General features: G+C 38.1%; 1 protein-coding gene across 11 annotated transcripts in view; it reads left to right on the forward strand.

Annotated features, from left to right (window-relative positions):
• UTRN (utrophin) overlaps positions 1–24,533 on the forward strand; it is a 497,402-nt gene that overhangs the window by 148,178 nt on the left and 324,691 nt on the right. For all 11 annotated transcript variants that reach the window (XM_019951537.3, XM_019951539.3, XM_033867812.2 and 8 more), the window contains 7 exons: positions 4,107–4,194; positions 8,851–9,092; positions 9,256–9,436; positions 11,384–11,529; positions 12,192–12,404; positions 21,584–21,697; positions 22,695–22,850. In XM_019951537.3, coding sequence (XP_019807096.2) covers positions 4,107–4,194; positions 8,851–9,092; positions 9,256–9,436; positions 11,384–11,529; positions 12,192–12,404; positions 21,584–21,697; positions 22,695–22,850 — 1,140 coding nt within the window. The remainder of the gene's footprint in view (positions 1–4,106; positions 4,195–8,850; positions 9,093–9,255; positions 9,437–11,383; positions 11,530–12,191; positions 12,405–21,583; positions 21,698–22,694; positions 22,851–24,533) is intronic.

Below are 24,533 nucleotides of genomic sequence, written 5' to 3' on the forward strand. Positions count from 1 at the left end.
GTGCTGGAATCTCTCCGCTTTGCTCTCCGCTTTGACCTCCGCACCCCTGTTGCTGCGCTCTCCTCCGCGGCTCCGAAGCTCCCCCCCTCCGCCACCCGCAGTCTCCGCCCGCGAAGGGGCTTCCCAATGTGTGGAAGCCTTCCCTCCTTCACAGCTCCCTCCCACTGGTGCAGGTACCGTCCCTATCCTTTTGTCGCTGTTCTTTCTATTTTTCTTTTGCCCTACCCAGGTACGTGGGGGGTTTCTTGCCTTTTGGGTGGTCTGAGGTCTTCTGCCAGCGTTCAGTCGGTGTTCTGTAGGAGTTGTTACACGTGTAGATGTATTTCTGGTGTATCTGTGGGGAGGAAGGTGATCTCCGCGTCTTACTCTTCCGCCATCTTCCCGTCGTCCGTCGAGGAGAAGTTTTTTTTCCTCCTTCCTTAACCGGTTAATTGAGATGTGCAGGAAGGGACACTTGCTAAGGTGATCCAGTTGTCATTACTAATTTTAGCTTCATTAGATCTATCTTAATCTGGTACCTAATAGTACATGTGTGTATGCTGAAAATGTTTTGCCTTCCGAATGCAAGAAACTGTTTCAAATCCCAAGATTTCTTCTATAAACATTCTTTTTAGAGGAGAGACGTATTTAAAACAAATAAACACTATAAAATGTATGGGATTGTAGCTCTGCTACTTTGTACCGCATGTGTGTTACTGTAAATTGCAACAGGAGATTGCAGTGATTTATGTCTTTGGGGTTCATTAAGTCTCTGTACATCCTTGCATGAATTATTTAGGCACCTAGAGCAAGTCCATATCACCATCTACATCAGCAATGGCGTTTATAAAGAGTTTGGAGAATGTTTAAAAATAAGACGTATGTGTAGATATCAGTGATGTGAGTTAGAAAGTGGTAGGTACTGAGGGAATTGAGAGGAGGCCAGGCTTGCAGCTGTCTCTATACACTGGTGAAGTGCAGAAGGCAAAGTGACACTGAAGGAGGGGGCTTGGAGCTGGTCAGAAGGGCACACCAGGCAGGTGGCGCCCATGAGCAGAGGCTCAGAGGGGGGCAAGCGTGTTGTGATTCTTGGAACAAATAATTCGTTTTGCTTTGTGCTAGGCGTATGTGTAAAAGCAGTAGAGAGTTAAGGCTGGAGAGGTGGTTTAGGACCAGACCCTGGCCGACTTTGAATGTTTGGGTGAGAAGCTGAGACTGATGTTTGCCTTATCATTCCACTGTAACTGTTCTCATTTAGGGGTCACCATTGACGACTGCTTTCAAAATCCAAAGGATAGATTTCTATTCTCATCAGACTTCCTTTCTTTGCAGCATTTGCCACTATTTACCTTCCCTTTTTACATGTCATTTAAAAAGGATATTGTTTTAAACTTAAAATGCTAGCAACTAGAACTCAATAATATAGGAAAAGGCAATCGTTTACTTATAACCAAACAGTATGTTTTTTATAGGAATCCACAAATAGTCTAAAATTAGAAAATCTATTAATATACAGCATTAGTAGGTTTAAATTCAAATCAAATAAATTTTAAAAGATAATCATCTCAATAGTAGTACATCTTCTTAACATAGCTTTAAGATGTCCAGTTCAAACCATCAGCCAACATTTTACTTAACAGTGAACTATTAAAATAATTCTCATTAAAACACACATTTATGAAATTACTGTTATTATTTAATGTTATTGTTACTAATAATATCATCTCACTCTTGATGAGTTCTAAGATATAAATTTGATTATACAGCTCCAGCGCTTGCAATTAATTAATGACTTGCCATTGCTGTGGGGATAAAATGTAAAGGCCACAGTGCCCTTACAAGGCACTTCCAGACAGCTCTCTTCCTTACCTCTAAGCAGAAACTCAGCCCTCTCATTCACTCGTCAGAGCTCCAGCACTCCTGACTCCTACGCTTTTCTCAATATCCTGCCTTCCCCATGTGTGGCTTTCCGGGCTCCGAATAGCCCTTTATTAAGCCTTTGCTGTGTGGCTGAAATGCCTCCTACTTCAGAAAGCCTCCTTTAGCCTCATTAGGCAGATTCCATATTGCTTTGGCCATACCTCTGTGAAAGCCCTTATTGCATTTATGTCATTATTTGTTTATATGCCTGCTGCCACTGCTTAGAAAGTGTGGACGATTTTCCCTTGAAACCTGTATTTTCAGCACTCTATAAATTTCTTGGCTTATGGAAGGAGACCATGATGACTGTGGACAGGGGGAATGTGGAAGCACTGTTATCAGAGCCCCCTGCACAGGGGATCAAGAGAGCCAGGCATGAGGACTATGTTCTATCATTTCATATGCTTCTGAAAGACTGGTAGATGATATTAATGATCATTCAATAACCCAATTCTCAAAGACAGTAAAGTGGCAGAGAATTTGGAAGCTACAGTGATCTTTATGGAACAAGTCCCACAAAACACTGATAAATTAAATTCCATCCTGTGATCTAGGAACAATTTTACTTCCAGAAATTGTTACTATAATATTTGAGGGGATAAAAGTAACAATTGTGTATGTTTATGTAAGGCATGATTGGCAGTTCCTGTGTTTTACCTTTATTTATAAGTTCGTTTATTTTGTTGTTTTAGACAAGAAGTAGTAGATGCCAAAGATCTGAGAAAAATGTACAATAAAGAAAATTTAACCATTGCTTTAATCGCTAATTTTTCTTGCAAATTTGGGAAGTATCAACTTAATTTTATTTTAGTGAAAGAATAACTTGTTCCAACTGATGCAATACCTGGGTGGAGAATCCCTAGTCTAATCGACCACCATCATAAAAAAAGTAGCCAAAAATCAGTTTGTATAAAGCAGGTAATAATTTTTCTCCAGTTTGACAGTGACTTTTTACATTGATAGTTAGTTTAACAAAGATTAGTGGTGTGTCGTAGAATCTCTTGTTCTTTCTTGATCTTTGACTATAAAAATGGTTGTTTTACTTGGTCACATTAAGGTTTGTGTGGATCAAAATAGGAGAGTTAAATTTATTTGATAGTGCTTACATTTGTAGACCCTAGAAGTGGGATTCTTCTCTAGGTTGTCTGGTTGAAGTAATATGGGTTGCCTGGATGCTTTGATTGTGCTATTTTGGACACTATTTGAGTGGCTAGATAATTATCAAATGCAGAAATTTCAAATAGTGACTGTGTATACAACACATGTGTGTGTATGTGTGTCCATGGTTTTGCTCAGCCCTTTCTAACTAATTCTGGAAGATCTTGTCTTCCCCTGTCTCTCAGATATAGGGACATTGAGAATATAAAATCTTAGAGACATAAATATTAAAATTAAGAGCCATTCTTTGAATATAAAGGATAAAATACTTTGCTTTGGGTCCTAAAGCATATTGTTATTGTTAAAAATTTATGTATGAATTATGCTGGTAGTTGAAGTTTGTGTTAGACCCTATGCTTAGTGTAACACCAACAAATGATATTGGGCTTAAATTATTTCTGTCTTTCGTATTAATTAATTTATTTTTGTTTGGTGATCTCTGTCTTCATAGTGCATTCAGTTCATTTCAGTCAAACTGTTATTTTTATGGTGTGGAGTATACTGAGGCCATGTATGTGAATAAATATTCTGGATCTAAAATACTAATTTTAATTACCTCCTCCTGATAGGAACTCATGTATGTAGTGTAAAATTTTTTCTCTTATAAAAGAAACCAGGGACTTCCCTGGCAGTCCAGTGGTTAGGACTTCACCTTCCAATGCAGAAGGTGTGGGTTCGATCCCTGGTCGGGGAGCTAAGATCCCACATGCCTTGCGGCCAAAAAACCGAAACATAAAACAGGGGCGGTATTGTAACAAATTCAGTAAAGACTTTTAAAGATTTTTGTTTTGATGTAGAGCATTTTTAAGGAAACCAAAATTTTATATTGTTTGTTTGAATTTACCTTTTGAAATTTAATCATCTCTAGCGTTCTGGAGGGTAGCTTGAAATGGCATAGCTTTATCTTGGTATTTTCTTAGGTAAACTTTGACTGTAACTCCCACCTAAGAGAGTGTGGGAGGGACATTAAATATAAAAACTTCAGTAAGCATTAATACTATATTGAGAAGAAAGTCTGTACTATTCTTATATTGGGACTTTATTTTCAGGGATTAGAAAAGGAACAGATGGAAAGAAGTTCCAGACTCGATGAATTAAATCAAACCGGACAAATCCTTTTGGAGCAAATGGGAAAAGGTGAGAACCTTGATTTTTTTTTTTTTTTTTAATATCAATACTTTGCCAGACATGTGGGAGTCAATTCTTAAAGCTACATCATCCAAGTGACCCATTACTCTGTTATAGTAGTTGATGATCTTTAGGAACAAAATAAGCTAAACCAAGGAAACCAGGTTTGGTACAGCAGTCGTGAAAGTCAAATGAAAACAGATAATTTCATTTTTTATAAACATTTCTGTGCTACAAGAGAAGTCACAGAACTTAATTCACATGCATGAGGTAGAAAGGTCCTACCAGACTTCACCGTGCTGGAATTTTTTGATGAAACTAGTTTGAGAAAACCAGTGATGTAATTATTCAAACATCTGTTTTACTGAAGAATTTGATGTGCTTTTCTAACTGAACTGAATCATATATCTGCATCCTTACATAAGCAGACTCTGGGCAAATTACACTCTGTAAAGAAACTTCTTCTACATTAATTATCCATGGCCTAGGATTTATTTCAAATGTATTGAAGAGAAGGAAAGGCCGGGAGAATCACCCAGTTGTGCTTTCATTTCGGTTCAACATTTCTGGTTTTAAAGCAGCAGTAGGATTACTGCTAACCACATGTAGAGAAGTAAAATACAGTACTGTAAAATTAGAATCATGGATAAAGTGGAATGACAGTGGGAAATGTTAAAAACCACTTTTACTCTCATTAACAAAAGGCAGACACTCCCCAAAAATGAGAAGATTAAACTGAACATACAGACCCTATTCAGACCAGTGTCCCAAATTCTAAGCTTCCCACCCCATCCTAAAAATTTTTAATAACAGATTTTTTTAAATAAATGAATCTCTGCACTCTGATTCTGCCACACCCACTAAAAGCTGACACAGACATGAATTTAATTCAGTTCATAGACTCATGAAATTACCCCACATCACCCAGATAAAGTCTGGTTTCCAAGCTACAGTGTCGATGTAGAAGTGAAGAATCTATGATTGTAACTAACATAAATTTAACACACAATTTATTGTAATTATTGAAGTATCTCAAGGGAAATCATATTCTCGCTCTGTCTCTAGGTCCCTTCAAATAAATACTTGAAAAAGTAATCTCCAAATGGGGTGTCCACACCCAGTAGTAAGACACCTAGCTAGGATGGAGTTTGAATGAAAATACTATTCTGTTTGGAAGGAAAGAAGGAGGAAGGGAAGAAAGGGTGGGAGGGAGAGAGGGAGGAAGGAAGGAAGAAATTAAGCTATACAAATGATCTATGACAGTGGTACGTTGATCTATGACAATGGTACATTTCCATAATTTCTAAATAAATGAACATATACTGGGCATATACATACTTTCGTGTATGTATGACCTCAGTATATATACAAAATAAATCAACATATTTTTCAAAAGGCAGAGGGAAAAATAATCCAAGGTTTTTTTAAAATGTGGTTTTCTGGGTTGGAGGAGGGTGATTGATCCATTAGGGACTCTAGGAAACTTTCTGGAGAGGTGGAAATATTCTATGTATTGATAAGTGTGTGTAGGTTTCTCAGAACAGCACAGTTCATGTATTTCAATGTAAGTAAATTTTACTTTAAGAAATGTGAAAATAATAATAATGATTAAATGGGTGAGGAGTGAGTAAGGGTATATAGATAATTCAAGAATGGTAGAATGTCATTAATTACTGAAGCTGGGTAATTGGTACAGGGCGTTCATTCTACTGTTCTATTTATTTGTATATATTTCCATTTTCTATAATAAAAAGTCAAAAAATATAAAGATTAAAAGCTACATTTTAGAAGATTCTCGTCAAACTAATATTCCTAATTCTGCCGTGGGTGTCTGTGGCTTTTGTCAAGGAGAGTTTCAGCAGACCTCCAAAGCACTTATTGTTGGAGTAAGGAATAGGGTTTATAAGAAAAGCCTTTCAAAGCAAGGCGAGAAAAAGAATCATATGTAAAACTGCTTGGCAAAAATATTAATCTTTACATTCCCCTGAGCCACTGGGTCTGTGGGGGAAAAAAAGTTCTTTAATGCAGGTAAAAATTTCAAATATAAATAACACCTTATTGGGCTTCCCTGGTGGCGCAGTGGTTGAGAGTCCACCTGCCGATGCAGGGGACACGGGTTTGTGCCCCTGTCCGGGAAGATCCCACATGCCGTAGAGTGGCTGGGCCCGTGAGCCATGGCCGCTGAGCCTGCGCGTCCGGAGCCTGTGCTCCGCAACGGGAGAGGCCACAACAGCGAGAGGCCCACGTACCGCAAAAAAAAAAAAAAAAAAAAAAAATTCAAATAATCTCAATGAATTTACCTTAATGTAATACATTTCCCCAATGCTGCCGAAGTAAAATTTTCTTTTACCACCTCCCTCCAAAAAGAATTCCCAGTATATCAACATATAAGCCTATGGAATTTGATGATGATCCTATGTTTTGTAAACATTTCCCTTGATTTTAATAGTGATAGATTGAAAAGCTAAAGTCAAGTGAGAGTGACAGGAATATATTATACGTTATCCCTTCTAGAAAATTAATAAAAGGATGGGATATTGATTTTGGCTTTTGATTAGTCATCTAAGAGTTGGATGTCCTGTAGAAACAGAAAAAGCTACAACTTTGGATCTCTGGGAATAAAACAATTATTTTAAAAGACCATATACAGTTTTCCTTTTTTAAGATGTAAATTGTGCTTTATTTATTACTTGACACTGGTCCAAACTATATCAAGCTTAGAGGAGGGAGATTTAAATTTTGAGAATTGGTTTGAAAGGGTAAATGGATACTGAAATATTGTCAGTGAATTAAAAAAAACTATGGAAGAAGTTTCTTCAGCTTCCCTAGTACCTAAAATGAGTACCTCTTACCGATTTTCTGGATTAGTGGTGATAATTTTCCATCTCAAAACTTTATTTGCCAGCTTAATTTTCTTTCTTGTTAACCATAAATTGTCCTGACATGTAAATGAAGTGGCTGATACTATTCCTTTGCCCACTTAAAATAGAGATGACCTGGCAGGCGCACAGCCTAGATCTCCATTGCTCAGATTGTCAGAAAAGTGGTAATTTAGGACTTCCCTGGTGGTGCAGTGGTTAAGAATCTGCCTGCCAATGCAGGGGACACGGGTTCGAGCCCTGGTCCGGGAAGATCCCACATGCTGCGGAGCAACTAAGCCCGGGTGCCGCAACTACTGAGCCTGTGCTCTAGAGCCCGTGCACCACAACTACTGAGCCTGCGTGCCACAGCTACTGAAGCCCACGTGTCTAGAGCCCGTGCTGTGCAACAAGAGAAGCCACCGCAATGAGAAGCCTGCGCACTGCAACAAAGAGTAGCCCCCGCCCGCCACAACTAGAGAAAGCCCATGCGCAGCAACAAAGACCCAACGCAGCCAAAAATAAATAAATAAATAAATTAGTTAATTAAAAAAAAAAAAAGGAAAGTGGTAATTTAGTTAGTTTATGACCTCCATTAACAGGGATAATTGAACTTGGACTGTGGTGTGAATGTTTTGTCTAGGTGTAATATTCTATTACTTGTGTGATGGTGGACAGTTTACTTCAGCAATTGACATGGGTGATATATTCAGATTATGTAATGTCACGTTTGCATTTCTAATTTTCAGTGGATACGGTGTGTTACAGAAATTTTCAAAATTTGCATCATCTGTGGATCCTAAGTGACCTTTTGTTTTACATGCCTTTTTTTTCCCTTTAGAGCTCTCGTTACCCTGGATTTTGATTACATATATTTACAAAGTTTTATTGCTTCTGCTCTAATAATAAAGATGTTAAACCCATTTTTTCAACGTGCATACTTTCCTCAGGACATCAATTCCTTTGTAGATTTCCCATACCTTTTCATAGTAATTTTCAATGATTCAATGGTATTTTATATTAAGAGGAGGACTATGATAAAACCTATTATTATATGTAACTTATTTCTATGAACATTCTCTGCCTCTCAAAAATATGAGACAAAATTATGAGATGACAGTAATAAACATAATGGCATTTTGTTTCCTGATGTGTTTCTAAAGTAGATAATCTTAGCACTGCATTGATCTTTTGGCATTTACTGGTCTGTGTGTAGCATTCCCAGTAGGCTTGCTGATTCTTCTTGGGCCTGGCTACTGGTGTAGTATTCCTGCACTCACCAGATTGCTCCCAGCACTAGGAGTTCCAGCCATTCGTTTTGCAATTCCTGTGACCTGTGGTTTGATCACAAGTCTCAAGCTGCCTCCTCCTTTTTCTAGCCAAGCTGTTTTTCTTGATGACAGAGGGTCTACCTTCTGACGTCAGAGCCCCAGACAAGTCCAGACAGTTCATTTTATTTCTCGTGCTCAGACTGGAAACCAGTAGAACAGTAGGTTGCCAAGGATGGAGACACACGTTCTGTAGAAAAGGCAGTGGCTGACACTCGACTGATGTGCTTTTTGTGTTGGCCATCCCCCTCCTGACCTGCTATTTTAAGCGCCCCCTCTCCCGTTTTTATCAAGGAATTAAACATAGTTATTTTTAAGTGCATCATTACAATGTTGTTGTGTTAAAAGGGACTTAGGGGAGTGATCATTATGTATGACGTTGCCTCATTATTTTGAATAGGTTAGAATGTTTGTAACAAATCCAAAACAAGTTTTGTAATAATTTATGAAGTGTCTGCTTATTTTTCATGTCTGCGTAGAAGGTCTTCCTACTGAAGAAATAAAAAACGTTCTGGAGAAGATATTATCAGAATGGAAGAATATATCCCAGCATTTGGAAGATCGAGCAAGAAAGATTCAGCTACAGGAAGATATAAATGCTTTTTTTAAGCACCTTGATGAGCTTGAAAAGACCATAAAGACAAAGGAGGAGTGGGTAAACCACACGCCCTTTTCAGAATGTCCCCAGCAGTCCTTGCCAAGCTTGAAGGATTCCTGTCAGGTAAAGACACAACCATCCAGAACGTGAAAGATTTCTATGTCCAGTCCTGTATTTAAAGAAGATGCTCCTTGTATCGTGAACTTTAGGTTAATTCTGCTCTGATTAACTTTCTGTGAGGATGTTCATCTTCAGCGAATCATGTGGTCATATTTTCTCTTCATAGCAAGAATTAACAGACCTCCGCAGCCACCACCCCAGAATTGAAATGCTGCGTGCAAGCTGCTCAGCCCTGAAGTCTCAGCCTTCTGCCCCGGATTTTGTTCAGCGGGATTTTGAGAGCTTTGTGGGCCGTTACCAAGCTGTGCAACAGGATTTAGAGGAGCGTCACCAACAGCTCGAGAACGGTAGACCCATTCTGTTGCGTTTTTTTATTAGACAAGTCCACCATCTCCTTTCTCAGTTTGCCTTAGCTTAAAAATTACTCCCAATATTTAGACCTTCAGTACACTTGCTTGTTTTGCACCAGCCTCACTCTGTTTTCCTCTGTGCCTGGTCCTGTTCCAGTTCTTAAAGTACGCTCAGACTATTTCCTAGATTCACCCTTGTTTGTAAAAATGCAGACAGCTTTCATGTGCTGTTAAAATTGGGTTAATAGGACATGATGATTTTTAAAGAGTTTTTTTAGGGGTGTTGTTTCTCCTTTTCACTGAAGGAGGCCAGCTGATAATCATTACTAGTAGGCCTAAAAAGAATGATCACTTGCTTCTGTTTGCTCAAAATGGTTAAAGTTTTAGCAATGCCATCTCCTCTTTTCAAAGAAATCGTGTTCCTCTTTCAAAGTCTGAAAAATTTTCAAGAGTTTTTACTTCTGAAATAAGCCTGGTTTGGGAAAGTTAACTATTAAAGGTTTTGAAAGCTCATCCCTCATATATTATATTTTTTTCTCCTTGGCTTTTCAGTCAGGAATTGTGCTGTATTATGTAACATTATGGGGAGTACATGCTAAACAGCTACACACTTAACCATACCCCTCCTTGCAGCAATCGTAGGTTATGTAATGACTTGTAAGACTCTGTATGTGCATGGTAAGCAAATGTATCATGTTTCCTTTCTTCTGGAAAGGCATTTGGCCACCATACTCTTTGTTTATTGAATTCAGTTAACTTAGACTGTGAAGCGTTTGAGAGTACCTCCTTTTCAATTTGCTGTTACAAAATATGCTTTCATTTTTGACAAGGCAGTTTAAATGTTCAGTTTCTTAACTTTAAAACAATTGGTAAATTTATTTATTTTTTTTTGTTTTTAATTGTGGTAAAATATACATAAAATTTACCATTTTAACCATTTTAAAGTGTAGAGTTCAGTAGTGGAAAATATATTCATATCGTTGTACAACCCATCCCCAGAACTTTTTTGTCTTGTAAAACCGAAACTCTGTACCCGTTAAACAGCAGCTCTTCATTCCTTCCTCCCTCCAGCCCCTGGCAACCACCATTCTACTTTCTGTTTCTATGAGTTTGACTAGTCTGTATACCTCACCTAAGTGGGATCATACATTTTTTGTTTTTTTGTGACTGGCTTTTTTCACTTATCCTCAAAGTTCTTTTGTGTGGGTTGCATGTGTCAGAATTTCCTTCCTTTTTAAGGCTGAGTAGTATTCCATTGTATGTATACACCATATTTTGTTTGTTCATTCATTTGTAGATGGGCATTTGGGTTGTTTCCACCCTTTGGCTGTTGTGACTTTTGCTGCTACTTGGTTTCACCTCTTTGTGCTTCAAATGAGCTGGCTTCCTCTCCACACAAGTGTTGCTTGTCTGTAAATTTGACATCAGTGGCTGAAGTAGACATCACTCCAGCTGCCTCGTGCAGCCGTTATTTCTCAGGGTACCTGTGCGACCTGGCTGTGGTGTTCAGCGTAACGTCCACCCCTCTGTGGGTAGCAGTTTGTCTGCACGCCTGAACTTAGAGGAAGACTGGTTGAGGGGATCTTTGTCTCCTTTTATTCTTTGTGTAGCTGCTGGGGAAAAGGAGATTATATGAGACAAAAGGAACATTGTAGTACCATCTGCAGAGAGTCATTTCATCATGATGAAATGAAGAAAAATGATGGTGGGTTACTTAATATTTCAAACATCAACATCCGCAGGAATGAAGTCACTATATGACTCTCAGAAATGCCAATGCAGTGATTTATTGTGTCTCTAACAGAGACCCTTTTTAATCTTAATTACAGAGTTTAACTTCTTATGTATTAGAATTCACTTATTAAATAGGAAGATAAACAGTATGTATAACAATATTAGTTTCCTGCCATTATTTTCTCAAAGTAAGTATTTTTCAAAAAACAGAACTGAAGAGCCGACCTGGACGTGTGTATTTGGAAACATTGAAAACGCTGACAGATCTGCTAAATGATTCTGAAAATAAGGCCCAGATGTCTTTGAATGTCTTGAATGATCTTGTAAAGGTGGAGAAGGCCCTGCAGGAAGAAAAGGTAATATATATTATAGGTCCTAAGACCTGTAGACCTAAGAAGTTTAGGCTCATTTCTAATATCTCATATCACATATTTTGAAATATTTTTTCAGCTATTTAAAAAATATATCAGTTTTGGTCAAAATTAGTCAAACATTTCTTATATTTCTTATAATTTGAAGGTTAATCACTATAATGTAGGACCTCAGCTAAAAGATAGTTATTAAATATTTTTAATAGAATAAAAGCATCTTTTCTCCTTCTGTTGTGACTAGCTTAAAATTCTCAACCATATAAAGTATCTTTAATGAAATGAAGACAATCGATTGTGTTGTTCTTTTACTGTATTGAATGAAAATGCTTCCCTGGTCATTTAAGATATGTGCCTCTGCACTATTTCATCAGATGCAACAGATCCACCATGGAGCCCAGCACACTGGGCCCTCACTGGGCCTGTTTTTCTGCTGGTTTTTAGTGCAGAGGATACATTGTGTCTAAACGACACACAACTCATGTAGCTGTGACTTTTTTGATTACACTTACTCTTTTTTCATGAGTTTTTCACAATTCTTTTTTGATCAAATTCTTTTAAAAAAGTGACTGACTGTTTATAGCCAGTATTATTACATCTGCACAGACAAATTATTGTGTGTATTTTTAATCTTGAAAACTGTTTTCCAGGCCGTTGATGAAATCCTAGAGAATCAAAAACCTATACTGCATAAACTTGCAGAAGAAACAAAGGCTTTGGAGAAAAATGTTTCTCCAGATGTAGAAGAACTGTATAAGCAAGAATTTGATGATGTTCAAGGAAAGTGGAACAGACTAAAGGTCAAGGTTTCCAAAGACCTGCATTTGCTTGAAGAAATTACCCCCAAACTCAGAACTTTTGAGGTAAATCTAAAGGTGTTTAGGAGTTTAAGTTTATTACAGAGTAAAATAGTAACTATCAGTAACTAACTATTATTTGAGTATTTTGCATTCTTTCTGGCCCCATTTATAAATAAACTTAAGTTTATTTCGTACTTAAGTTGGCATGTGTAAATCCCAACCAAAGACATACTTTTAATGTGCTGTGGAACACATTTATTTCCTTTGGCCTTGCAAAAAGGCTTCTTGGTAGAGGTCAACTGGATGGAGAGTTCCAGAGGAAAGGATAAATGTGAGGATGTAGGAGAAAGTGGTCAAAGTCCACGTCAGATGGGATAGTCAGAATTTTAACATTTCACCTGTGAGGAAGATGGAGAAGTGAAGTAGTGAAGTTTCCAAATCACCTGGTTTTCTAATAGAAAAGGTCTGGATGAAGAATGAACCAATCGCACCCTCTTCCCTACCGCCCCCCCCCCCCCCGCCCAGTGCCTTTTACCTTGGTCTTTTGTGGGTTTTTTTCCTCCACTGATGTATCCCAGGGTATACTTCTCGTACAGTGCCTGGCACAGAGAAGGCACTCAGTAATATTTTTCAGTGAATAAAATGAGGTTAGTAATAGGAGATTTAGATTTGGGGATATATATATGTGTGTGTATATGTATATATTATATATTTGGATTTGAAGATTTTACATATATATATATATATATATATATATATATATATTTGGATTTAGATCCCAAGAGAATATATATGAGATTAAATTTATGAATATATATGAGACAAAATTTATGAAAATTATGTTTTAAAAATCAAAATCAGAGAACATGTGGTAGAAGCTGGTAGACTATACAGATCAGTGTGAAGAGATCCAGAAAGAGCAGCAAGTGTGGTGATCACTGAACTTGGAGGGAAGCTCTTTGACACAGGAATCAATGGGCAATTCCAATTCATGACCAGGAGAATAAAGATGGCAAGAGCTCTGTGTGTGTGTGTGTGTGTGTGGTGGTGGTAGTGGAAGGAAGTGGTTTTCTCTAAGTTTAAGCTGCAGTTTTACAGTGAGATCTCATTAGAACAAACCACTAATTTTGAAGAGGAGGGTTTTTTTTGTGGTTCAGTATTTTTGGCTCATTTAATTTTGTGAGTGGATCCACTTCCCCTTGTCTGTCTTCAATTGCAATTCTTTCCAACTTTAAAAACCCAAATTACCCTTATTCATAATTTAAAATTTTTGGTTATGATCCAAGCATTGGATTGTCAGTGGTTCTCAACCAGGGGTCATTTTCCTCCCAGAAGGACATTTATTAATGTTTGGAGACATTTTTGGTTGTCACACCTGTGGGGAAGGGAGGGTGCTATTGGCACCTTAGTGGGTAGAGGCCAAGGTTACAACGAATGCACAGGAAAACCGCCACAATGGAGGAATTTTCTGGCCCAAATGTCAGTAGTGCCAAAGTTGAGCAATGCTGGATTAAGTATTTCCCACACAGCTCATGTAGCTGTGACTTTTTGGATTATACTTACTCTTTTTTCATGAGTTTTTCACAGTTCTTTTTTGATCAAATTCAAAGATCATTGCTTTGTTTTCATATTTAAATCTGAAATGTAGTTCGGGAAATTTACAGGTGAAGATTAATCTAATGGTTAATCTCCTTTGACTCTTAAAAGTGTATTTATTTTAGGGTTAGCTAAATGCATGCCAATATTTTAATATGGAAATTAAAGAGAATAAACATTCCTCCAAAACACAAAATAGAGTCCTGTGGTGATAGTAATCCAGATTTAGGCTTTACTGGGTTGTTACTAATGTAGCAAATCCAGGCACTTAAAGTGGCCAGTTGGAGCATATGCCACATTTATTTCCATTAAAAATATCTCACTTTAAGCACCTGTGTCTGGATATTTAGTTTTTTTTTTTTTTGATTGCTTTTATTACAGTAACAGATTTGGAATGTAAATTACAAATTTTTAATTTATTTTTTGTTTCCTAACTACAAGATTGTTGATGATGTCAGTATTCCCTAATTCAACTTCTTTATTGAAATAGTTATTTCTAAAGAACATTTTTGCTCCTTTATTTGCTTTGAAGGAATTGCTTGTTACTTAATTACTCACAATTCACTTAGAAAAACTTTTACTTTTTCCCCTAGATATAATTGCAGTGAATATTCATTTACAGGTTAAAATTGTTTTTCCTTTTTCAACGACCTGGTATCTTTTTTTTTTAGGCATTCAAGTTCTACTTGTCTTTAAGGCTTGAAGTACAGTAGGTTTTTGATTCAGTGCCAATTTATGATGATGTTTCTTAGGAACAAAGTTTATTTTTAAAGTACATTTTAAATTATATAAGAAATACATAAATACTGCTCACTGAAGACGTTGAATAATCGAGAAGTATTGAGAGTGAGCATTTAGAGTTCCCTTTCTTCCCCAATACCGTTTCCTTTCCTGGAGGCAGCTAACATTAACAGTGATCCTTGCCGAGGTTAACATACTCAAAGTCAGGAAGAAAAGTTCCTGAGTATTACTAATTCGAATCATTTTTTCCACACTGACAGAACCAGATGATACTGGAACTCCATGAGGGATATGTAAATAGACGGTACACAAATGCATGAGTATGGATTGGAGTATCAATCCCACTACTCAAAATAATAATGCTTTTCATTGACACAGCACACTTAAACTTTGAAAGTATTTTCATAGCTATGCAGTTACTTTTTTCCTACCATCCTACAATATTTGTCCGGTTATCTTGTTATCTGTTTATGTGCAAGTTTTAGTTTTCTGTTATTTGTTGACAAATAGTGTTTTCCTTATGTGCCTGCATTTCCTTTATCCACATGGCTGATTTCTTTTGTACAGGTAGAGGTTGGGCCAGCATTGTTATTCACAGTGTCATGCTCAAATATGTTCTTAAATTCTTCTTTTTTTATCTGTTCCATGCCAAATTAATGACCTCACTTCCTGTACTTAAGAATTAAAATGTTAATTGGTGCTTTTAAAAACTCTCATGGAAAGACCTACCACTCCTTCCAGGAAGCAAAATATTTAAAAATACACAAAAAAGGTAATATTTTCACTGTTGATTTTACTGACATTACTTTCTTATGAATTATGGGGATTAAATATTATAAAATCCTAAGACGCTATTTATCACCAGCAATAATATTTTTGAATTCAGGGGCTGCAAGGGTAGGGTATTTCCTATTATTTCCTTTCCTGTATTCAGTGTCCCCTGCAGGGTCGTATAACCATGAAATTGTGAAACTGTCCTCAAGGCCCGCACAAAACTCCCTTATATTGGTATTTACCAATGCTCCCTCCTCTTTGGATCGCCTCTTTAGCCCTTTCTTCTGTTTGCAGACTTTCGTGTCATCTCTTGCCCTGATAATCCCATTACCCTTTAAATCTGACTCCTGCTTGCAACCTCTCCTCTCTTGCATTCACTGTCTACACTGATGCCAGTTGTATTTCTGGAAAGGATCTGGTTGTCTTTGCCATAATAGTACAAAGTGCTCTCATGAACATCTCATAGCTCCTGCCCTTTCCTCGCCCTGGAGCCCTGTCTGCATCTTCTCCTGTGCACTGCTTCGGGTGGGGAGACAGTGTGGTGGGTCACAAAGAATACATTGGACAATTGCCTTTCTCCGGAAATGTCATTTACTTGCTAGGAATTCCAGCCTCCTCGGCTCATCCTTTAAGTGTAAGCTGCTTTTACAAGCGGTCTTTGGTCTTACTCACCATCACACCTGCAGCTAATTATTCCCTTTTCTTCTACACGTTGTTTACACCTTCACAAGAACCCTGTCTCAGGCCAGCTTTTATTTATTATGGCGAGACCTGCCTGTCTGTCCTCCCCCAGGGCATGAGCTCTTTGAGCACAGGAACCTTGTCTGGTGTACTGCAGGTAAGCGGATGTGAAAGGCTCTGCCTTGCAGGTGCCTACAGACATCATACACACGCGTCCTGTCTAATGAGGTTGGACCTATAAAATCTAAATGCCCAGTTGTCCTTGCAGGACACCCATGTAGTCATACCTCTTCCTTCGGTTGCTGAGCAAAGACACACACTGAACACTCTGTGTTCTCACGCAGAGTGGGGAAGGGGACATGCTGGAGCTCTGAGACATGCAGAACCAGGTGTAGAAATTACTTTGGAACACATTTCAGGGTAAAAACCCAATGGTAAATATTTTCTAACAAAAATATGCAGTATAGCTGATTTAATTCTTTCTAGGTAACATGTAACTGATAGAATGATCTCATAAGAGTTTTTTTTTCTCATTCTGAATGCATTTTACTTTAATAAAGGGAATATTGGTGCTTTCTGAACCTTAATTTTAAGAACTCTGGTGGTTTCTGCTAAATAAATGTAGTAGCAAAGTCACTGTTGGCCTTCCTTACTAAGCAAGGGAACACTTTTTAGAGTGTTTTGAGGTTAATGGACATTATAAAACAAACAGAAAACCCTACTGCCTTAAAATACTGTTTTAATTCGTTTGCCTATATCTTGGGTTAGATATTGGCTGCTTAAAAAGCTGTGGACATTCCAACAGATGGGGGAGGAGCAAAATAAAATGCCAAGAATTTAGCTGTAAATGAAATCCTGGGAGGAAGTTGTGTACCTTGGAATCTTATTGTATTGAATCCAGAGTTACCAGGCTTCAGATTTCCTCTATCCCTGGCTCAGGGGCTGGGGGCTAGGAGATGGGGTGCGTGGGGTTAAAGGAATTGTTTTAATGACCTCACATTCCTTTTCTGTGACCCAGCAGCAGGTGTTGCTCATCCAAAGTGCTTACAAATCAGCACTTTTGAGCAGTGATGGTCAATGTAGCATTTTGACCCCTCCAAACAAGAGTGTTCCATACTTTGGTTTTCAAAACTACCATATTAGTCATTTTATATTTCTTTGAGAATTTATGAGTATAAATAGGAATGAGAAATGCTTACCCTAGATTAGTACTTACAGTTTGTTGTTGCATGTGAAATAATAAGAGACATTTATTTTAGAAATTTACTAGTATTTTAAAGTTTTTCGTATTGCTCTAAAAGAACTGAAGTCTCCCCAGAGAAGATAGAAAGTTAGAAATTACCCAGTTTAAATATCTCCATATATCTCTATTCCTGTATTCATTCTGCGAGTTGATGTAGATGGTGAAAAAATTAAATACTCATTATTGTGCATTGGAGCCTCCTAAGTGCATCAGCTGAGTGAGTTTTAAATGGGCAGAGGAACACTCTTCATGTGAGCACCTTCACTTTCTTTGTAACCTCCTTGCTGTACAATTGACCTAAAGATGAGCAGATTCTGTTTTTTTTAAAAAGCACAGGAAACATCTGCTGCAAGTGGATTGAGATAATATTTTCCTTCTAGGGAAAGAGGAGATACTAGAGGGCAGGGCAGAGCTGTCTGTCTCCTGCATTTACCTGCACACAATTGGCTGCTAGTAGTGATCTTAGTGATCTAAAAACCTTTCCCGCGCTCTGTAGCCACAGGGTAGGGATGCCTTGTGAAGCTTCTGTTATCAGGCATTTCTAGAGTTTGGGCCTTTCCTCCTGTACTTGGCTTCCTTCTGCTGAGCTGAATTTAGCCGGGTCTAGTCAGAACTGTCATAAGCAGTAGTTCTCTCAAACAGCCACTTTTGAACAGTTATGTGATGGAACAAGCATTAATGTTGGCAGCATTTAAACACATTAAACGGATGCTTATGCAAATATGTACTCACCCTGGCTACTGATTCCTGTGAAGTGTCTGTTAGGAATAGACACCAGAACCTGAAGTGATAATTCTTTCATGGGGTTAATCTCGGTAGTAAAGCACTTGGTTTTGTAGATCTGAGTAATACTAGCTACCATTTACTGCATACCTGCTCTGTACCATCTCTGTTTTTCAAAACAATCAGGCGAGGCAGTTGTTATTATTCCTGTTTTATAGGTGAGCTGTGGAAGCTCCCTGAAGAGAAATTGAGAAATGAGTTTCTCAAGCCCTCATGGCCAGTAAGGTGCTGGACTACGTATTCAGACCTTGGTCTTTCTTTTCATGGAGCACACTGCCTGTCTTAGAACTCAGTGTGGTCAGGATTACCTGCAGGATTTTTAGTCATGAAAACACTTTTCAGATTCCTCTCTGTTCTCTTTGTTCCTATTGAGATGATCAGTTGGTCTACGTGGTTTGTCTGTGTCTGTTGCTTCCCTCTTTCTTTCTTCTCATGTTTCACTGTAAGAGGAGGGGCAGGTGTGTGTGAATTGTGTGTGCTCACAAGGGTCTGTATGTGTCTGAAGGAGGGAGGAAGGGGATCGATGCCATAGAATTTCCTCTCCTGTGCCAATGATGGGGATCACTGAGGCTTCTTGCTTCAGTCAAGGCTGATTGTGGTTAAAACCTTCTTGGAATATAACGCTTCCATATAAACTTCAAAAATTCTTGGCCCAGCAGACTATCCATTTTCCTTATTCCAAACTAGATTTAATGAATTGCCCAGTTACACGGCAGTAATGCTGCCTTGCATTCTTGAAAAGTTCAGGCTGGAGATTAACAGTGCACGAAGTGGTAACAAGTTAAATGGACAGTTAAAAAGGCCCTTTATGAACTCTACAGATACATTCGTACTTTCTCTGTTTTTGCACTTTTATCTTTTACACACCCCACTCCACCCTGCCCTGATCATGTCTTCCTAAGCAGTCTTCTAGGATAAGATCTGAGAATGCTGGAGCAAACCCAGAAGAAGAGATATGTCACCAGTTGAAAATATATAAGAGTAGTGTGGGTGTGTGAGAATAGTGACAGACAAGCTGAAGAACAGAGGGAAAGGAAGCTTGGGGAAACTGCACAGTGTGACTGAAAGGGCTTTCAAAGCTTGCTTGGGAGAAGGGGAACGAGGAAGTGCTTGCACAGGGTGGTATAACATGAAAAGAGTAGACAGAAAGGCCCAGCTATATAAGCACTTTTTGCTTCCCATGTTCATCAGAGAATGACCCTGCAAATTAGAAAGTGGAGAATGGTCATTATTGAGGGTGCATTAGAGCCTGAATTATGAGTTAGATGGAAGAATGACGCAGTCCTTCAGATGCCTAAGTCTACATCCTGAGTAGCGTGGGATTTTACCCATGATCTCAAGGTCCGATTATGCAACTTGTGAGGAAATTACTAGAAAAAAATGGAGATGGGTGAATGTCCTAAATAAGGGGGAACATTATTTTCTAGAAGCTAAAGACCTGAAGTAAGCTTGATGTCAGTTCCTGGCAAAGCTGTAAATGAATGATCAACCAGAGATCTTCCATGTGCTTAGGAAAGAATGTGGTCACCAGGAGTCAGCATGGATACCACTCATAAGCCTTGTCCGAACTCATTTCCTAAGTACTGCTTGCTTTTTTTTATTTTTTGGAGGAGGGTTACTAGATTATTAGATAATACAGATTCATAGTCTCACATTTCATGTGTGCTCACTTAGTTCAAATATGCTGACAAACTATCATTTTGGGTAAATCTTGATATCAGCAAAGTATTTGAGAAAATCTCTTATAACCTTATCAGAAGGAAGTGGAAAGCTACTTAGATGCTAGAATTATGTTGATTCCCATGTTTTGAAAACGAAGCTAAAAGTTTGTTGGTTAATGAATGAGATGGTGTCCTCATGGGGGAATGCTCAGATAGGCACTGTAATTGGCCTTATTTTTCATCTGGAAAAAAACCCAAAACCCAACCCAAAAAAAACCAACAGAAAAAGGATAGCTCACTGTCAGATTTGCAGATAAGAGAAAGCTGGGAGGCACAGCTGATAAGAAAGTGGAGAGACTAAAAATTCAAATCATTCTGTTGGCTTTTTATTGTAGTGTTAACTAGTATCATTAACATAACAAGGCAAAATTTAATATTTATAAATATCAAGTTCTGAATTTATTACAGAAGTAAGTTAAACAATATGGGATAGGGAAAATGTACTTTTGAGGTAGTTGTGTGAATTTTGGAGTTTTAGCTAACCATAATATTATGAATAATATATATCTAAACAAATTTAAAAAAATGAAGGAAACAAAACCCAACTCTACAATAAGAAAAATAAAACTGAAAAAAATTTAGATGGCGTTTTCTGAATGTAATATCGATATGTGAAATACCAGTTAGGTTCCATCTTTGTCATTCATTGCAACATTTTAAGGATAAGAGTACTTGGTTCTCGGTGGCATATTTTAAGTACATTAAAAAGTTGATGTAATTTTCAGAGCATGTTGATCACAGTGTTGACTGCAGTATCTGGGTATCATGTACTAGAGCATCATGGAAAGAATTGGGAGTGTTTAATCACTAAAAGACTAAGGGAAGACATAGTGGCTGCCTTCCAATCTGAAGGTTATTTTTGAATAAAATAGTTAATTTATTTCCATTCCTAGGGAGGAATGAGAAGCAAATAATTGAGGAAAGTACAAGGAAACAAATTCAGCTCAATGCAAGGGAAAATAACAAATCAGACTAACCAGTGATGGATGGGGGACCTTGGAAAGAAATGACCATCACTTTACTCTAGTTTTGGAGCTCAAGTTGGACCTAATGATTTGCATTCTTCAAGGTCCAGTTCCAGTGTTACTACCTGTCTGAAGTCTCATTCTTTCTGCAAAATGTTCCCTTTCTCATTCCCCCCAGTACCACGCACAGTAACTGGATTACAGTGGGTGCTTAGTAAATGTTGAATGAAAGAATGGAGCTGGGTGGTGGACCATACTGGGTTCTTAGATAACAAGGCATCGAACCGCAGAACTAAGAAAAATCTATTGTATTCCTTCCACTGTGCTATTTATTTACTCCTGCTTTGAGTAGCCAGCTTAAGGAGAGAATTGTTCTAAATTATATGAGAATGAAAGATTGTTAAGCCGATTATACCCAGAAAAACATTTTTTACCTTTAATTTGAATTTTTAATCATAGATATTGCTCACGTTAAGCAAAATAACTTTGTTCACTGGGGAGTGTTTTGAAATTTTTAGAATGATCAGCAAGATATCATCTCATGAGGATTTTAGGCAACAATGAAGAAAATAATTATTTTCAATGTTATAAGTTTAAAAAAGAAAGAAATAAAATAAATGAAAATGATGCTATCAGAGTTTTGAAAAGTTGCCTTTTTCCCAGTAGCAATAGATCTTGAGATGTAGTAGGTTGAATGCCACTGAGTAATATCCCCCTTTGTTATTGTGTTTTATTTAGGCTGATTCAAAAGTCATTGAGAAGTGGATGGATGGTGTGAAAGACTTCTTAATGAAAGAGCAGGCTGTCCAAGGAGATGCCGAAGGGCTACAAAGACAGCTTGACGAGTGCTCTGTGAGTTCTGCTGATCTAGGGAACCTGCTGTACTAAATAACATTTTCTTCTTCTTCTTTATTATTTGCTGCTCTTATTAAAATTGTAAGAATATGACATGACAATAAACCTAGATAAAATATCTTTCATCATAAACTTTTTTTTGACTTTATAGCTAGTCAACAAATGACTGACTTTTCATATTTCTGTTTTTGGCCATGGTTATAGAATTTAAAAAAATTTTTATTTCATATTGGAGCATAGTTGATTAACAATATTGTGTTAGTTTCAGGTGTACATCAAAGCGATTCAGTTATACATATACATGTATCTGTTCTTTTTCACATTAAATTTTGGGTGTAGAACATAAGAGCAATTTTAGTTCATTAGTAGCTGCTGTTTTTTTTTTTTCTTTTGCGGCATGTGGGTCTCTCACTGTTGCGGCCTCTCCCGTTGCGGAGCACAGGCTCCAGACGCGTAGGCTCAGCGGCCATGGCTCACGGCCCAGCCGCTCTGCGGCATGTGGGATCTTCCCAGACCGGGGCACGAACCCGTGTCTCCTGCATCGGCAGGCAGACTCTCAACCACTGCGCCACCAGGGAAGCCCAGTAGCTGCTGTTTTATGTACGGTGACAATCTTAGTGTCATAATTACCAGTTGTATATCGCTCTTATTGTGCCACATGGTGAGGCTTTAAGAAAAACATATTTTACAAATGAAGTTTGCCAGTAATACTTCTCGCATTTTATATTTGTTGAAATCATTAGGCTTCTCTAAATTAATTAAAATACTATTCCCTGCTGAGAGTCAAGTATTTCCAATCTAATTTGGTAGATGGCTATATGAAACATCCAGGTGAAATGAATTTCTTAAGACCATATTTCTTAAGTAGTTAAAAGTCCTGACTCCCAAGCAGTCTGTTCTTAAAATATTTGCAGGGATACAGGCAGACAAACTGTAATAATGGCATCTACTTATATAGGCATGAACCCAACAAGGGCTTATGTTATGTTTTCAGGCATTTGTTAATGAAATAGAAACAATTGAATCATCTCTGAAAGACATGAAAGAAATAGAAGCTAACCTTCGAAGTTCTCCAGTTGCTGGAATCAAAACCTGGATGCAAACAAAACTAGCTGACTACCAAACACAACTGGAGAAATGTAGCAAAGAGGTGAGTTTTTAAACTTCACTGCCTGTGGTTTTCAAGAGGTAGATAGTGGCTTCTCTTGACAGAGTAAACTGATGTTATAGCCCATCCAGTTTGAAAAACTGTGGTCTAGAATAACTACAGCATGGGTGGCAGGCTGGGGCCAGAATTGGGTCATGTTTTTTTAATGAAGGGAGGGTGCTCTTGTACCTTTGGCCCCTGGGTGGGAATGAGCTTGACATATTCAATAAAGAACAAGAAAGTTGTTGTAGCTGGAATAGAATGAAGGAAGGCGTTAGCAGGTTGGAGAATGGGAAGATTCGAGGTCAGAAGGTAGGTAGAGATGGACTGTATATGGCCTTTGAAGCATAGATTTTGACTTTTATTTCAAGTATGATTTTACATAGAAGGCAGAGTGATTTGAGCAAGGAATTGATACATGACAGATCTTTTAAGATCACCCTGGCTTCCATGTGGATAATTTGCTCTGGGAAAGCAAGAATAAAAATGAGGAGAATACTTAAAGGTTATTGCAGCCTTGGAGAGAGAGGATGGCCCCTTGGCCTAGGGAGATAGTGGTGGAAGTCATGAGAAATGTTGGGTTGCACTATATTTTGAAAGTGGAGCTGGGAGTCTAGTAATGGATTAGATATGTGATATGAGGAAAAGTGAATAGTTAATGACAGCTCAGGACTTTTGCAAAGCTTCCACTTTGTGTGAATTGTGGTGCTGTTTACTGAAATGGTGAAGACTCAAGGAGAGGCTTTTGTGGGAGCAGGTGAAGTGATGCTTTCCATACTGGAAGGATTAAATTCAAGATTACGAGACATGCAAATGGGGTCTCTAGCACTTACCGCTGGCCAAGGATGCTAAGAAGGAAAGGTCAGCCAGAGGGGAAATGCCAGGAGAGCGTGAGGCCCCAGTGGCCAAGTGGAGAGAGCTTTTCACAGTGCTCAATGCCGAGGACTGCTGAGACTAATCAGAACTGGAAAGCAAGCTTTAGACTTGACAAGATGATCGCTTTTATGGACTTTGAGAAAAGTGGTTCCAGTGGAGTGGTGGGAAAGAAAGTCACATTGGAGAATGTTGAGGAGAGGAAAGCAAATGAAGTACTGGGGCAAGTGTAACCAACCTTGAGAATTTCTCTATTCAAGGGAGCCGAGAAATGGGGTAGGTGCTGGAAGGGACATGGGGATCCAAAGAGCTGTTTTTGTAATTTTTAAAAATAAGGGGTATTACTGGAAGTTTGCATGCCGAAAAGGACTTCACTTAGAAAGAGAAAATGATGCAGAAGAGATTGAGAGAAGATAATTGCTGAAGCAAAGTCTATGATTAGGCAAGAGGGGATGAGATCCACCCTCTAAGTGAAAGAATTGCTATTAGGTAGTCCCTCTGTGGTAATGAAGGGAAGGCAACTATGTGTACAGTGGGAATATGAAGTAGTTGTCTTCTGATTGCTTTTGTTTTGTTAGTGAAGTAATAGTGAGGTTGCATACAGCTGAAGTGAGTGAGAGAGGGGTAAAAAACAAGAGGAGAAAATGTGAAATGCAGGAATACCCCACAGACAGTTGTGTAGATAGTACATAGCTCTTAATACAATGTTTTTTGTTTAATGTTGATACACGAAAATTTTATATTTGCATCCCCGAGTATTTTATTTTGTTTGCCCCCAAATTCCTTATTTTGAACAAGTTCAAATTTAAAGAA

Source organism: Tursiops truncatus, chromosome 12 (assembly GCF_011762595.2).
Source record: "Tursiops truncatus isolate mTurTru1 chromosome 12, mTurTru1.mat.Y, whole genome shotgun sequence".
NCBI lineage: Eukaryota > Metazoa > Chordata > Mammalia > Artiodactyla > Delphinidae > Tursiops > Tursiops truncatus.